The sequence below is a fragment of the Physcomitrium patens genome, chromosome 17 (assembly GCF_059467195.1).
Source record: "Physcomitrium patens ecotype Gransden chromosome 17, ASM5946719v1, whole genome shotgun sequence".
Classification (NCBI taxonomy): Eukaryota; Viridiplantae; Streptophyta; class Bryopsida; order Funariales; family Funariaceae; genus Physcomitrium; species Physcomitrium patens.
Genome location: NC_143426.1, coordinates 14,927,041 through 14,943,961, shown reverse-complemented (window position 1 = coordinate 14,943,961; position 16,921 = coordinate 14,927,041). Strand labels below are relative to the sequence as shown.

The window sequence follows — 16,921 nt, the reverse complement described above, 5'->3', positions numbered from 1 at the left end:
AAGGATGTTGAAGGTTGAACTGTAGGCATTGTTGGTGGTGTTGTACGTACTGGAGCTTTGGGTGCTTGTACTGTTTTCGGAATATTGCTTCTATCCTTCCTCCTTTCTTTTTTTGTAAGCAACCCCACCGCATCTTCAAAGTTCTTCCACTTCGTTGTCAATCCTTCATCTTCTTCATTGTCTTCAAGAAGGAGTTCTAATTTCTCTTGTAATTCTCCATCAACAGCTTGAAGAAATAGATCAACTTTGTTCGGCTCCAATGTCAATTTTTCTACCTTCGACAATTGAGAGTACTGCCTCTCAAATTCCCTTAGTAGCTCTGTTGCTTGCAAATTCTTATTGGGTTGTTCAATCCATTCCAGAAACAGCTTCTTAGTAACGCGATCAGCATCTTCTACGAAATATTCGTCTTTCAATGCATGTGAAAAAACCTCCCATGAATTCCTATAACGATCCGTAATCGATGTAATGTGGTCTCTTATCTCCGGTATCGTGGCAAGTCCAAATAGTTCAACCATTTTTTTTTCAGAAACCCGATTTAATTCCATTTCACGAACATAACATCTTAAATACTTTGAAATATTCCTCCCATCAAATTGATCAATTTTATTGACCACTGCTTGCAATGCTTTGGTTGCCAAAGCTTCCTTTCGATCATTGCTTTGCTATTGCTGCATTGATAATGAGAAGGCTTGAAACATACTAGCAATAGACGGATCCATGTGCATACATTGTCTTTTAGAAGACTCCCCATCAGAAACTCCTCCCAAAAATCCTTCAAAATTTTTATTTTTGTTTTCCATAAAATAAAGATAAAATCAACCGAAATCCAATACCTTCTACCTCAAGCTTTCACGTCGGGTTCACCACTTTTGTCGTATTACGTGCTTTCTTGCTCGAGAACGTGCCGGGCGTTTGGCTGTAGAAGGTAGTATGGAGATTCGCCAATAGTCAAGCAGTTTATCAGTTTTTGACTGCTGGAATATAAACGACTGCAAGAATACACCGTAAATCTATAAGGATGCCCTTCGACTACTTGTCGAAGTCCTTTTTGTCCCAGCCAGTAGGTCTCTAGACGTTACAGAGAACCCCGAACAACCCAATTTGCTAATCTCCTATACCGCTTTGTACTTACGATCTTGTATCCATTGACTATCTTGTTAGATTAATCCAATAAATTTCATTCAGTCTGCATACTCAATCCTATAGACATCCTTTTAATTCTTCAATTTTAGACGTAACTCAATTTCACAAAACAGTCAAGAGTAATCAAACCCACTTCATTAAAAAATCCCGATTCACCATTACAACACTGACTTCCACAACGATTGCCTCAGTCTTTCCAAAACTCTATGAAGAAGAAAAATCCAATTCTCCGTCTTTTCTTCCCCGACCCGAAGCATGAAGCTCTTCTCCAATCCCCTTGATCTTCAAAAACCTCCAATGAAACCGAACTAGTAACCTTGAAAAGAGCTTGAAGCTATCTCTTCGATCCAAAACCCCCCCCTCCTCCCCCCCCGATCTGAAAAAAAAAAATCTCCCAAAAACTTATTCCCCCCCTAACCTTATCCTCTAAATTTCTTCAATCTTCTGTCTTGGATCCGGAATTGGCTCCCACCGTCAGAGCTTAGATCCGAAATTGGCTCTCGCCATCAAAGCTTTCTCCTCCATTTTTATCTTTAAGAGATCCATTTACCGAAAACAACGTTCCCTGAAACAGAGAATAGGACAGCTTGAAACAGAATCGAAACCCCGTACTCGGGTCCACATTGATTCGCCCAACCAATTCAGGTCTCATATTAGATAAGAGTCCAGTAGTAAGACACGGATTTTTCCATAATTAGACTGCATTGGATTGCCCGACCAATTCAGGTCTCATATTGGGTAAGATGCCCGTAGTAACCTAGATGTTCCCGTAACAAGACTGCATTGGGTTGCCCGACCAATGCAGGTCTCATATTGGGTAAGATGCCCGTAGTAACCTAGATGTTCCCGTAACTAGACTGCATTAGGTTGCCTGACCAATGCAGGTCTCATATTGGGTAAGAGGACCCGGATTGGATTCTTGAAATTGGATCCAATTGGCTCTTCGAACCAAGCTCACCCGTCGTGTGAATTGGTCCTTTCTCTTCCTGCTGACTCCCATTATTGGAATCGAATGGAGCATTTCAGTATACCTCGGCTGACTCTAACGAGATGATTGAACCTGGCCACTCAATATTTGCACTGCAGTTGGTCGTTGCTCCCAATATTCGAGGTAACTGAACATTAATAAAAGTCCCCTTTCTTTATATTTTCATGGTATACTCGTGTTACAACACGACACCGTTCTGTTTGTTTATTAGTTTGAGGATGAAAAACTGAAGAAAGCTTTATATCCACCTTTAGAATCTGAAATAGGATTTTCTAAAATCTTGATAAAAATTGAGTCATCTTATCTAATATAATATCCTTTGGCAATCCATCATAGCAATAGATATTGTCAATAAAAAGCTTAGCTATTTTTTTACTTGTGATAGATTTTGTATATGATACAAAATGTGTCGTCTTCGTAAAATAATCTATTATCACAAATATAGAGTCATAAGAACCTGAGATTGGAAGATCTGTGATGAAATCCATAGAAACAGAAGACCATGGTTGTTCTGAAATGGGTAAGAATTGAAGAAGTCTATAAGATTGATGACGATGAGTTTTTGAACTTGAACAAACATCATAAGATTGTACAAAATCTTTGACTATCTTTCACATTTGTAGCCACCAAAAATTCCTAGATATTAGTTCCAAAGTTTTATTGTATCCAAAATGTCATGATGCTAAAAAGTCATGACGAGCTTAAAGAACACGTAATCGAGCTTTACCTTTGGAACATATAGGCATCCTTCAAAATATAATAGATTATTCTTGAATTCAAACTTAAAAGTATCATGAGACTTAGAAGAAGTATCCTTGATATCTTGAACAAGAAGATCAGAGGTCATGCTTGATTGATTTTGCTTCACAAATATTGAATCAATAGTCAATGTTGATTTTATAGCTCAAAGATAAAAATGCTCGGACTTCAAGAGAATTAATCTTTATTGATCAAAAGATATATCTCTTTCTTTTGGTGCAAGATAAGATTGTCTAGAAAGAGCGTTTAATAGACCTTGTTGTTTTTTGTGTGGATAAGTGATATTGAAATTGAATCTAGATAAAGATATGCTCCAACGGGCTTGACGACAATTCAAGACACATGCTGACATGAAGTACTCGAGGTTCTTATGATCTGTATACAGAATAATTGGACTTGAGGTGCCTTCTAGAGAATGATGCCATTCTTGAAATAAATCCATGATTGCAAATAGCTCTTTATTATGGATCTCATAATTAATCTCGGCTCCTAAAAATTTCCTCGAATGGAAAGCTGTTGGATGGAATTTGTCATTTGTTCCTATTTGTGACAACATGACACCTATGGCAAAATCTGACATGTCTGTTTCTATAAAAAATGCCTTAGAAAAGTCAACGCAATATAAGTTTGGTGTAGAAATAAATTCTTTTTTTAAAATATCTAATGATGCTTCTCTTTCTTTATTCCACTCAAGTTTTTTTTTTACAAGTCAAACGTATAAGTGGAGCTGCAACTTGAAAAAAATTCTTGATGAAGATTTGATAGTAATTAGCAAAGCCCTAAAAGCACTGTACATCTCATACTGTTCTTGGAATCTTCCAATGTATGATAGTTTGAACCTTCTTGGGATCCATCATAAGGCCTTCGATGGAAATGATGTATCTTAAAAAGTCAACTTGAATAGTGTAGAATATACACTTTTCCAACTTGGCATATAATCCTGCATCTCTAAGTTTCTGTAACACGTGACGAACATGAAGCTCATGTTTTTTTGTATTCTCAGAGTAGATTAGAATGTCGTCTAAATAGTAAACAATAAAATTATCTAAAAATTCACGAAAAACATCATTCATAAGATTTTGAAAAGTAGCCGATTCATTCGTGAGTCCAAAAGGTATGACCTTATATTCAAAATATCCATACCTAGTTTGAAAAGCAGTCTTCCATTCATCTCCTTCTTTGATACGAACTAAGTTGTATGCTCCTCATAGATCTATTTTGGTATAGATCTTTGCTTGATTGAGTTGGTCAAGAAGTCCTGAAATCAAAGGCAAAGGATATCTATTTTTGATGGTGATCTTATTGAGTCCTCGATAATTGACACACATTCACAGAGATTTGTCTTTCTTCTTCACAAATAAGAAAGGAGCCCCAGCTAGAGATTTAGAATGACATATGAAGTTCTTTGCCAAATTCTCATCAATGAACTCTTTTAATGTAGCCAATTCATTCTGCGATAAGCTATAGATTGGTCCAAATGGTGGTTGAGTTCCTTCTTATAGATCAATTGAACAATCATAAGGTCGATGCTCGGGGAGAATATCTACATTTTTCTTTTCAAAAATATCTTGAAATTCTTGATATTGGTTAGGAATACTACTTCACTTTGTTTCACCATTAGAAATGGGTGTAGCATATATAACAAAAGATGATCCTTCTTTTGCAGTATGCATGAAAGCTTTTGCACCTAGTAGTGAAGGTTTGGATGTATTGGACTTACGTACTTCTACTTTGCTAATGCAATCTTAGATTATACTATCAGAAAAGTTAAGATTAGGAGAAATCTAATCTATTTGAAGGTTATATTTTTCTAGTCATGATAATCCTAAAATAATCGGATTAGAGGGAGATTTTATTACATTAAATATTACTATGGTATTATGATCTTTAATTGTAATATCTAAAGGAATAGTTTCATAGATAACATTTCCAAAAGACAACGAACGACCATCTATGATTTCTACATGTACAGATTTAACTTTCTTCATGAAAGATATTTTTTGATTTTTGGCAAAATCTTCATCTATAAATCATGTTGAGGCTCTTGAATCTAACAAGGCAAAGACTTTGTGATTATTAGGTCCTAAATATACTTCTATTATAAAACAAGGTGAGGGGTCTGAGGAGAGGATAGGACCTTTACTAGGTGTTGCACATTATTCTAGCCGCACGGTCCCTATTATAGCTGAAAAAATTCATTTTTTAATACATTATCTGCTTTGGTAATTGTGCTCATTATTTTGTAATTGCATTGCTTCTTTGGATAATATTGAGCAGTGTATTTAGCTTCTCCATAATATAAACACAATCCCTCTTAGCAATGTCGAGTCTTTTCTTGCTTCGTGAGAGGTTTAAAATGTATCATATCAATTTGTATTAGTTTCAGCTTTGATAAATATGTTTCAGAAAACTTGGGAGTTTTCGCCATTATTTGACTTGTTCCTCTTCAACCAAATCTTTGTTCTTGACGCCTTTTAAATAAATGTTTTGTCACATGCAATGGCTTGAGTAATAAATTCTTCCAAAGATTTTACTTTCAGTATTCTTAATAATAAATCTTTGATGCTATCCTTCAATCCATATCGAAATTGGTTGATAAGTGTTTTATCATTTCAGTCCACATTGCAAGCAAGGTTTTGGAATTCGGTAGCACATGTAGTGGCTAATCGTGATTCTTGTCATAAGAATAAAAGCTTGGTCTCTGCTACTCATTCTCGATCACTTTCTTTAAATGTGGCCGTAAACTTTTCTAAGAATGAATTCAAATCATAAAAGAGTCGTGAATCTTTTTTCATTATAGGTACAAACTAAGAGAGAGCACTTTCTGATAGTAGTGCGATTATGAATCTGACTTAGATAAATCCATCAAGATATTGGAAAGGGTGCAACCTTAGATAGAGCTTGGCTTGTTGCAAAAATCCTCAAAATTTTGATCTTGTTCCATCAAAATTCTCAAGCATACTAATCCTTATTCCTGTCATACTTGTAGAAGCAAAACTCTGTCGATTTGGTTGTGATGTTGATCTACTTGCTTCTTTAACTACACAACTTCTTGCCATAGACTCTGAACTTCTTCCAAGACATAGGCATAGTACTTCCATGATTCACGTTGGAAATACGTGAGATTTCTATTCTTAGAGTATTGACAAGCTCATGAAGATCTACCATAGTTGCAAATCTAATTTCACTTCCTTTGAGAGTAGCATCCATAATCTTTCCTTCCATAGACAATTTAAACGAATTCAAAAGTTAAATTAGAAGAGGGTAATCCGCAACCTCTAAAAACAAATCCCACAAAGAGGGATAATCCACTCTCTTTAAGGAAAAGATTAGTGTTAGAAAATGAGATTTTTTTGTTTAAAGGTGGATAGTTCACAACCTTCAAAATACAACAATAGAAGTGGGATAATCCACTCACTCTTAAAAGAAGACAGAAACAATATGTTAGCATTCTTGTCAAATTGTCAAGGACATGAAACTCGAAAAAAGAGAATCCTCAATACACTCTTCTATCACTGAAGAGAACTAGAAAGTCACTCAAAAAGGTGATGTAATATTAACTAGAATGGCTATGGCCAAAAATAAGAAGATTAGAAAGTCTTGAAACAAGACTAAGACTAGAAAGACGTTGATAAGAGTGAAGAAGGCTTCACTCTTGCCTCCATATATACTATCTAATTAAGAGCTACATGGTGATGTCCTATAGGACCTCCAACATGTGTTGACTTTGCTAGCCACATGTCTTATATTGCAAGGCAAGTTATCTATATATATGCCACGTAGTTGGCTTGTTCTACAAGCTACTACACGGAGATAACTTGTTCCACAAGCTACCAATACATGGTTAGTTTTTTGGCCAAGTTTCTAACCTACAAATACATCTAAAGTCAAAACTGTATGTATGAAGCTTCTAGAAAGCTTCTCTAGAAGACTTTACGAAATTATTCTATTTTACCTACTTTTACTTAATCATATAAGTAACTATTGAAGTAAATATATATGTCCGTGACACCTGCTCTAGGACGATATTGTGATAATAAATCACAAAAGGCCTTGTATGGTCTAAAACAATCTGGATGTATGTGGTATCAACGTCTTAGAGATTATTTAATTATAAATAAGTTTGTAAGTGATCCACTAATCCCTTGTTTGTTTATCAAATGAGATAAAACTAGTTTTGTGATCATCATTGTATATGTTGATGATTTTAATCTAGTAGTTACTAGATCTACATGTATTACACTTACTAACCTACTTATATATAAATTTGAAATAAAAATGCTAGGAAAAATAACTTTCTGCATTGGTCTTTAGATTATGCATCTCAAAGATGGTAGCATTTTTCTCTATCAACTAACGTATATTAGACAAATCTTATGGAGATTCAATATGATTGATGTTTATACATTGTCCATATGAATGGTTGGACATGGTCATAATGGTCACAATCCATACCATCCGTGCAAAGAAAAAGAAGAAATATTAGGAGAGCAATATCCATATCTTGCAGTGATTGGAACACTTTTATATTTAGCCACATCTATTAGACGAGATATTGTATTTGCAATTAGTGTTCTTGCAAGACACAGTGCACATCCAACACTACAACATTGGAATGGCATCTAAAATTTACTATATTATTTAAAAGTTACTAAAGACTTGGAATTATATTACATACAATCTGTAAATCCAAAATTGGTTGGATATTGTGATGCAGGATATAAATCTAATACTACAACAGCTAAATCTCAAAAAAAATATGTATTTTTAAGACATGAAGCCGTAATACCATTGAAATCAGTGAAACAAACTATAACTACAACTTCATCCAACTATGCAAAAATTATTGCCTTACATGAGGCATCTTGAGAATGTATTTGGTTGTGATCAATTAATAAATTTATTCAAAGAACCTGTGGATTTTCATATAATGATTCTCCAACTATCTTATATAAAGATAATAGTGCTTGTGTTGCACAAATATAAATTAGTTTCATTAAAGGAGACAAGACAAAGCATATTGATCCAAAGTATTTTAGTTATATCCATGACTTGATTACTGATCTAGTACTTATAATTAAGAAAATTGAATCTGCAAATAACCTTATTGATCTCTTCATTAAAGCTCTCCTATTATGCAACCATTGTTGACTTACTTATGGCATTGGTATGTAGCAACTTGCTTTTCTTGAATAAGGAAGTTAATGAACTCTTTAAATAATTAGGAAAAATGATATTGTACTCTTTTTTCTTCATCTATGGTTTTGCCCTTGAATACAATAAGATTTTCTTAGATAAGGTTTTAATGAGGCAAAAATTGTTGATCTTGCGACATTACAAAAAAAATATAGATCATAATTCTATACAAATTTTATATTATGTAAATATTATGATGAGCAAGGAGGAGTGTTGAGAGCATTAAATGTAGCTAGCACTCTCCATAATATTTAATGTAGTCTACAATAAATTCTATAGCTACAATATTTGGAATGTAGTAGAGAGAAACTATTTATCCTCTCCCCTTCTCTTTTTGTATATGAGACACAACCAAATCAATAGATTTTGTGTGAAGCTCTCTCTCCTTATAAACTCTCTCTTGTGTGTATTACTTACTACTACTCTAGTGTCTTTCTAAACTTTCTCAACAGATACAATGACCTAAAATCTAGCTATTGTGAGCTATTATAGAGTTGTTGATGCTACCTTGGGGTATTGGGTTGAGGGCACCTCAAGATCCTGTTGATTCTAAGGATGTCTTATTTCTTGACATCAAAGGAAGCACTGCGTTGATAAGGTGAGCGCTCCTTATTGTTCTTCTTTGTGGTTCCGAAGGAGTGTCTCTGTCGCCCCCCTCCCTCAGAGCCACCGACTCCTCTACGTCCAATTCAATAGGATTAGCCGAGGAGTTTCTGACACGTCGTATTCCTTCTGGGAGGCTCTGTAAATAAGCCTGAAAACTCACATTGGAAGCGGATTCTAGCACCCACATCTCCTCTCCACACCCCTCTCTCGACAAAAAATGGTTGGAGCTACTCAACAACTTAGACAAGGGGTATCCGTCAACCACAGTTTCTTCTTCTCCCAAATCCAGTGTACCCTTGCAAGCCACCCCAACAGAGCCGCCTTCATCGATGTTTCCACTCTTTATTAACCAAACACCCTCTTTTGGGGCACAGACCTCCATCTCCTCCTTTTTGTCTAAAAATTTCTGTATTCTCCCAATCAGTATTTTAATTTCACTTAGCCATTCCCACCTGTAATTTTGCAATGAAAATTTGAATAACATAATGATTTTGATATAACTTAATATTTAATAGCGTCAAAGGAGTTCCAAAAGAATGATATAAAATCAATTCATTTAACAAGCAAAAGTGTCAGTTTCTTCACAACAAGTATTTGCACATTTATTTATATATATATATTATAGCTCATGAGAGAAAAATATACTGCACAAACAAGAGGAGATAAAAACCTTCTCCCATTGGCCGCATGCCTCATTGTTTTTATCAAAAAACTAAACCAAAAATGAACCAAAACTCAAACTGAGATGTTAACTGTTACGTTTCGGGATGTTGCAACATCAGATGCATTTTATATTCCGTGTGCAATGGTTGTAACAACCGGTCTAAATTGCTATTCGCATTGTGCTCATTGCATTGCACTGCGGCCGTGATCGTGGCCGCATCTGAGCGGTTCGATAAGGCGGGGCTGCTGGCCGCTCATCTAGCAGCTCTTCACAATGCCTTCACGCTGGAGCGGGGATTGTTGCCTGGCAGTCCGTTGCCTGATAGCGAGGCGCCTCCGATTACGCTGAGTCCAAATAGAAAGAACTCAAGTTGATGTCACTCGCTGAGATGAAAATTGGAAAGACGCATCGGAACATGCTCTGGAAGGGCTTCTGTGTGCGGTCTCTAGAAGTCACGTCTGTGGTTAGTGATCGTCTTTCTTGGATTGTAGTAAAAAATTACCCGCTTTTGCAGGTGATTGCGTCCGATGGAAACTTAAACCTATTCCTTGGGCTTTTCAGGTAAATATGCTGTAGGAAGACTCAGGCCTTGCAACAAAGCTAAACTTGACGAATGCGTTGCCAATGAGAGCCAGTATGGCGCAAGCTCAAAACTGCTACCCCGAAGATGCACAGGTAATGGTGAGAGATCCTTACCTCACTCGGTTTCCTGATGGAATGGTGGGAGTATTAGTTGAATGACATTGCCAAACATAGCCGATGAAGAGGTGTCCTTGGGACCATTGCTGATCAAGAATCTTGCTAATTCATAAAATCTTGCTGTTTATGCTTGAGCAGGATCAAGTCGATCTCTAAGTGACCAAAGTTTTTGTTCAATTGCCAAATGTATGCATTGAGCTTTTGCATCCCATGGAACAGGACGGCCCAGTTGCAGAATTTCTCAAGAACAATCTCAACGGTGACATCCATCACGTCTCATTTGCCGTATGGTCCTTCCCACCCTGTAGAACACATTTGTAATTTGTTCTCAACAATTCGCAAGTCTAACTTATCACCAATCTGTATTTCAGGTCGATAATATCAACTCAGCAACATGCTACATTGGTGAAGCAGGTGTGGGAATATTCCTATTGGCAACTCGAACATAGGAGCAAGTTACAAATCTGAGATGTTTCTGCAACCCAAAGACAACATGGAAGTCCTCGTCATGCTCTAGCAGATAACAAACCGCTCCCGCGCTCGCGTCTAAATAACTTCAGGCTTGGGCATGTAACCGTATTCTACTGTAGGAGATCGATGGAACAAGCATCTATGCTTCGCAGGCACAATTTGCAACATGGCCTAGCGGGTTTCAATTCACAATCGAATACTAGGTGATGGCTCGAGTCTGCCCGAACCTCCAGTAACTATTGCCGCAAACCAACCCTGTCAGTACCATTGCTATCAGAATCAAATTGCAAGGTAGACAGTAACTGAGGTTTCAAGTTCTGCTGTTGGTTAGGTGAATTTGCACAACAGGTATAAAAAAATTAATCTCAAACCGACGGAACCTCCAGTTCAGGTGCACAAGAAATACAGAATGTGAATATTGTGGATAGCTTCATTCAATCATACACGCCCGAAATAGCACCTTCAATTACAAAGGTTTATCCGGTAACAACTTTGTTAAAAATTCGAACCGAGTGCTGGTATCAGGACGCAATCTACACAAAGTTGATTTCTATCCTTTCCGTTGTAACACCTGAAACTGTTAAAATTAACCTTAGTACATACCTCTAAAAATGATGGTGCTAATCTTGAAATAAATGAATGACACCAGTGTTAGCAATGCTTTCAATCCAACTGTTTTACATTACATAATCTGTGAACAGTCATCCGGTGCAACTCGCTTCCAACAGAGCACAAATAAGAGAACGATAATAAAGAATTTTCAACAATTTTCCCCTCAAATTCTAGTCGAGTGGTTCGATCCTTAGTCAGAACTAGAAGCGGTGAATGCTTAGCTCTGGGTGCAATGCAAACGTTTCAAAGGGAAATGTAGAAGTTTACACTGCTTTAGATGTAGAGGGAAGAAGACTCTCGGTGTTGGGGTTCTCCGCACTTTCCATGTCGACTGGCCTCAAAGCGGGATGTAAGTATGCTACTCGTATATGTTCCAACAAGTCCTCTCTCAAGCCTTTCCGAGCATCTGCTTGATCTTTTTTTACTGTAGACTGCCACAAGCACAACAATGAAATTTAAACAATTCAGAAATCTTTCAATAAATCTCAAGCGTTTCACATCTAAAATAACAATCCCATCTCCCCGTGACCAAGCACCTTATTCTATAACTAAAAAAATTCTTAAATTTCTATTTGAGGGAAATTTGGCGCACGTACTCATCAAATAAAGTCTATTAGAAAAAATGTGTATGAGTCTACCTCCATGTTGAAGTGCCTAAAGGCGGGAAAGAACCGTTGTCGGCAATATTCGTTAAACATTAGTGTAAAGATAGGCAAAGGAACAACGAAGAATGATCCGTTTCCAAGGCCCTTGACTGTAAACACACCAATAAAGCAGATTTGCAGGAAAACTAGAAAAATAATAATCCGGACATGAACGTGTGGCCAGAACTGGCCTCCGGTCTCGTAAGCTGGTTCATAAACATGCAAAATCTGTAGAGAACAATCATTATCCTTGAGAATCACTGGCCACCACAAACCTACCCACAAAGTAACAAAAATTGTAGTCTTTCCTCAACAGACTAAGTGCCCATATATTAGAACGTGAAAGGTGATGACAGGAAAGGGCTATTAACAAATAGTACCTGATTACGAAAAACGATGTATCCTAATACAAAGTATACAAGAAGAAACGGCAGCAGCAAAGGTGTGATGATGGAATATGTAAGGCCCAAGAATACGAATAGAAGAACGTTCGGAACGCATCGGTAATATGGTAGTGACCAAACATCACTAAGAAGCGGCCTGGATCTGTCAACCATAATCCGTTTCACGTAGTTTAAAATGAGAACACTAGACTGGAGGATCTCGAGTGGGAACCCTGCCCACCCTGTTGTCATGATGTATGTCATGAAAAAATAAGCCTGCGTGTGGACAGACAACCGACGTTAAAACGAAAAATATATAAACATCACCAATGCAACTGAATTAAACCCAAACTTTGGCTTTTATGAAGACGAAAAATACTAAACATTAGGTGAAAGATACTCACTTTGCCTGGTATCACTTCGGCAAGTCGCCTAGGAATACTACGAGGATCGGAGGAGTACGTGTCCAAGATTTGGAAAATTGAAGTCCCCAGAATACTCACGACGAACACGTTAATCCACAAGAGATTAAAGACCATCCCAGCTGTTTTCCTCTCTTGACGGCTGATTGAAACATAGCCCGCAATCTTGGCTAAGCACATCATTACTAGTGGAAGACCATATAAAACTGCAACCGTCAGCAATGATGGAAGATATCCTTGTACCACCTGCTTCACCCCAGGACTGCCCCCAAGTAGATCTGTTATGATGTGAGTTTGTTCACTATGCTACAAAAGTTAAAACCTGTAAAACAATTCAACACGGCTAAAAAATCAACGCGTACAGTTATCAGAAGTCTCACATTTCGAACAAAATTTTGGCGATGGGATCGGGCAGATATTTCGTCAAACGGTCTATACTATCCAACAGTTGGATCACTCCTATCACAGGCGAAGTAAATAATATGATAAGAGTAGCTACAGCTACTGAAAAAATTCTACGTATGAACAGCTGTCCATGGCCAATCTTCAAGCTGTTCCAATCCACATCTCTTGGTTCCGGAGCCCATTCTGTAACCCAATACATCGGATTCACAGATTGCTGTGTCTGAGCAGCCACAACAGCTTCCCATCGTGTTCTAAATGAAACAAATGCCGCAGGTAATTCCTGGCAAGAATGTCAAGGTCAGTCGCACTTCTCAAGGGTGCAGAAAAACTCTAACAAACAGGGAAACGAAATAGCTCTACGGTACCAAATCTAACGACTTGGTCATTCTAAATACGCAAGAAAAGAATTTCTAACTGTAAGGAGTTCTGCGCATTGCGAGAAATGATATATAACCTAGCACTTATCAATCTGCATGCTGGGATTTCGAAAGGAAAATGCCAGACCTCCTTCCTGTTGTATATATTGATCTGCTGCTCACGAATCTGTCCAAAGAGTTCTTCCAACTTTTGAGTGTGATACTCAATACGGTCTTTCGTCGGTCCAAAAAGCCCAAGAAAGCCAGTTCGGCATGGCTTTCGTTCATCAAGAGGTTTGGACTTCAAATTAGCGAGTTTGTTTTTCTCATAGTCAAACTTTTTCTGGAAACATCAATTGATAGTCAAGTGAAAATCACCAATGCTCAACTCTACCAAGAAATACTAAAAGATGTGTAGCAACGAGCTCTTGCCACGGAAATACCCCAATGAACAATACCTAGCAGGTAGAAAAATGAAATCTCAGCGTTGAATCAGTCATCATTATTAAAGAAAATATGAGTAGTACCAACAAACTCTCCAATTCGTTGGAATGGAATATCATCTGGTGCGAAAGGTAGTGCAAGGGGTGAAACTCTATGAAAAATTTCTCTACTCTTTCACTGTAGCTCTTTTCCCCTTGATCAGGATCTGGTTTTGGAATGCCACGAACCAACACTGAAAACTGATCAGGTTGTGGACTCGCTTCCATCAAATAAGCTTGCCTCATCATTGATATCTCCCGATATTCCTGCACACATTTGATCGATATCTAGATCAGAAAATGAGTTGGATTTTTCTAATCATTTGGATGATCTTCGTCAACAATCAGCAAGAACTGAGAATGATAGAAGTGGGAAAGCAGCTGAACGAAAGTGGTAAAAATAAGTTAACGAGAGATTGGACGAACCGAGTAAAGAAGAATGTAAGCAGTGAAGGAGATGAAGTAAAGTACTGCTAGATGAAACCACAGCCTGTTACACAAAACGACAATACCACACATCACACGACACGCGCATACAAATGAGAAACTTGTTACTAATACCCACATAATGAATCAGTAAGAAGGACCATACCGTGGCGACCCTTGTGATATGTTAAGGATCGTTAACTTCTCCAGAGTCCCATTCTCTTCTTCTTTCCCGGAAGGATGGTCAGCAATGTATGTGTCATTGAAGTTGAGTGGTGCCAAAATGCCACACCCCACCAGTGTACAGATTGTGAAAAATCGTATGCTGCGCACAATGATCTAGTTTATCATGAGTAAAATTGAAATGAATCCAGCCACTTACCCTCAAGTATGAGGAAATTACTAGCAAGTTAGAGAAGACAAGTCTGGAGACAGACATGCATGAAGAAATGGAAGAATCGCGACTATGCAATTTTTTCGTATGAGAGTTGATTTAGTGCTTCAAAACCACGAAACTAACACGTGAGGTTTTATTCGATTCAAGTTTCAGAAGCCAGATGTAAACAAACTGCCTTGATTTTACTGAAACTCTAGGTACCACTTAAGTTTGATCGTAGAATTACTATCATTAACTTAAATACAGAGACTGTAACCCTGACACTGTTCTGAGTATATTAGGGTCCTTCAGAAATCATCAAGATATGCAATCAAAAGCTAGAACGCTCCATGTCAATCAAAATCTAGCGAGGGCATCTGCACCGAAACAATACTCATGAAAAGATCACCACGATGACAACTAGAAACATCAATTATACGAACCAAAATTTGAAAATGCGCAGAAACACAACGGCGTCCAGGCCCGCGGTCTCCAAGATCTCATCCTCCGACGGATTCCAAGCTCGGACCAACCATCCCGGCGACGGCAAAAGATTGTTCAAAGAAAAGGGCTCCCGTTTCACTTCCTTGCGCTTCTCGCGTAGCATCTGCCGCGTACTATAAACACCTGCGTTTCTGGGGTTCTTCCGAAACACCGAATACAGCAGCAAAAACAGGGTGGCTAACCCAATGTTGATTCCTGCAGACGTCGCCAAATCTGATATCTCCATTCCTCTCGCACTACAATTCATGGTCAGTTGGCATAATCAGACTCAAACCCTCGATTCATTCACTAAAATCACGCAGAATTGACTCGATCGACAGATTCCCGAATGCCGCTCACGACGTGCAACGCTGGTTGGCCAGGTGCTGTGACAGCATGGGATAAACACGTGGCACCAGGTGGCAGTCTATGGGAGAGCGAGCCAGTCAGCACCTTTAGAGCGAAAGAGGGCCGTACCCTGCCATCTTGACATTCTGGGCCCGATTCTCTCACTTTATTCCCCAACTCTGGTGATTCTGGATATTCAATCATTTTCAGAATTAGAACATTGATAGCCTCAAAATGTTTAATCTTCTGAAGGTGTTGGAAGGGGATTTCTATACGATATTCACAACCAAAAAAATGTTTTTTTGATAATCAATGGACATATATCAACGTTATTTAATTAATAACATGAATGAAAAAAAGTATTTTCTTTACTTTATTTATTTTTTAATATGTGAGTGCTTTCAATTGTAGCATATTCTTGTTTTTAGGGTGATTTATTTATATTTTATCTCTATTTATATTCATACTTAAATGAATTGTATGATTTTTTTAGTAGTGGATGAAGTATCTTTTGTCACAAGTATACATGTCTTTGCAAAAAGAATAACACTTTTGATTCCTTTGAGTGATTAACTTTAGGAAATTAGCATCCTTCATTTATTTACCAAGATACTAGAAAAAACCAATGGCTCTTAATCCTTGTCATCATAGTTCTACAAAAACAAAGACCCAAAAGGAGATCACTTTTTAGAACTTTTGAGTATTTTTTTAGCAATTTTTTTTTTTCTTTAAAAACTTTTATTCTTTGTTCTTCTATTTTTAGAAATAATTGTCACATTAGATTGAAGAGATTAGATTGATCTAAGGTGAATTCCAATAGGCATCAAATTAGAAGTAGAATATGTCAATTGTATGAATTTATTGGCAAGGATAGAAGGTCTTGTCATGTTAGTCCTTCCTATTTGATTAAGTATAAATTCCCCATTCTTATTCTTCCATTACAAACTAAAGGTTAATTGAGGTTCAACCAATTGGTCTTTGAATCCTATCCAAACACTCATACTAATTAAAAGTAATTTTGTTTTAGAATCCTATATGCTATATTGATGATGTATTACAAGATTGTAGACTTGTTCTAGTATATGGAAATATCATAAGTATATATTTATTTTAATTATTACTTAGATAATATGAATAGATAGAAGTAGATAAAAATAGATTAATTTTATAATATCTTCTAAAAACACTTCTTAGAAACTTTATAGAAATTTCTTTAACTTTATACATCTTTATAATTGATTAGTAGGTTAAAAAAACCTTTCTTTTGATAAGACATAAGCCTATTAGAAGTTGCAGATTATTTTTTTTAAATTGATATTATTCTATTTGTTTTCAAGTTCTTTTTTTTACTTCTTTTTAGTGATGTTATACATTTCTTTTCTTCTAAGTATTATTATCGTAGAACTGATCAAAATAAAGAGTGCAATGGCACAAATACAAAAATAATTGAAGAAA

At 36.9% G+C, this 16,921-nt stretch overlaps 1 protein-coding gene and 1 long non-coding RNA gene across 2 annotated transcripts; both read right to left on the bottom strand.

Annotated features, from left to right (window-relative positions):
* Positions 1-9,271: 9,271 nt before the first annotated feature.
* Positions 9,272-10,360, bottom strand: LOC149987577 (uncharacterized). The gene is made up of 2 exons (XR_016498043.1): positions 10,056-10,360; positions 9,272-9,804 (listed from the first exon to the last, which is right to left on the bottom strand). It is a non-coding gene; the product is annotated as an uncharacterized LOC149987577 (long non-coding RNA).
* Positions 10,361-10,932: 572 nt separating this feature from the next.
* Positions 10,933-15,454, bottom strand: LOC112294779 (hyperosmolality-gated Ca2+ permeable channel 2.3). Its single transcript, XM_090243909.1, has 10 exons — positions 15,079-15,454; positions 14,426-14,584; positions 14,260-14,323; positions 13,879-14,100; positions 13,500-13,694; positions 12,971-13,275; positions 12,573-12,852; positions 12,166-12,444; positions 11,780-12,013; positions 10,933-11,572 (listed from the first exon to the last, which is right to left on the bottom strand). Exons 1-10 carry the CDS (start codon positions 15,384-15,386, stop codon positions 11,405-11,407), a joined length of 2,214 nt encoding a protein of 737 aa, XP_090100035.1. The 5' UTR covers positions 15,387-15,454; the 3' UTR covers positions 10,933-11,404.
* Positions 15,455-16,921: the final 1,467 nt, after the last annotated feature.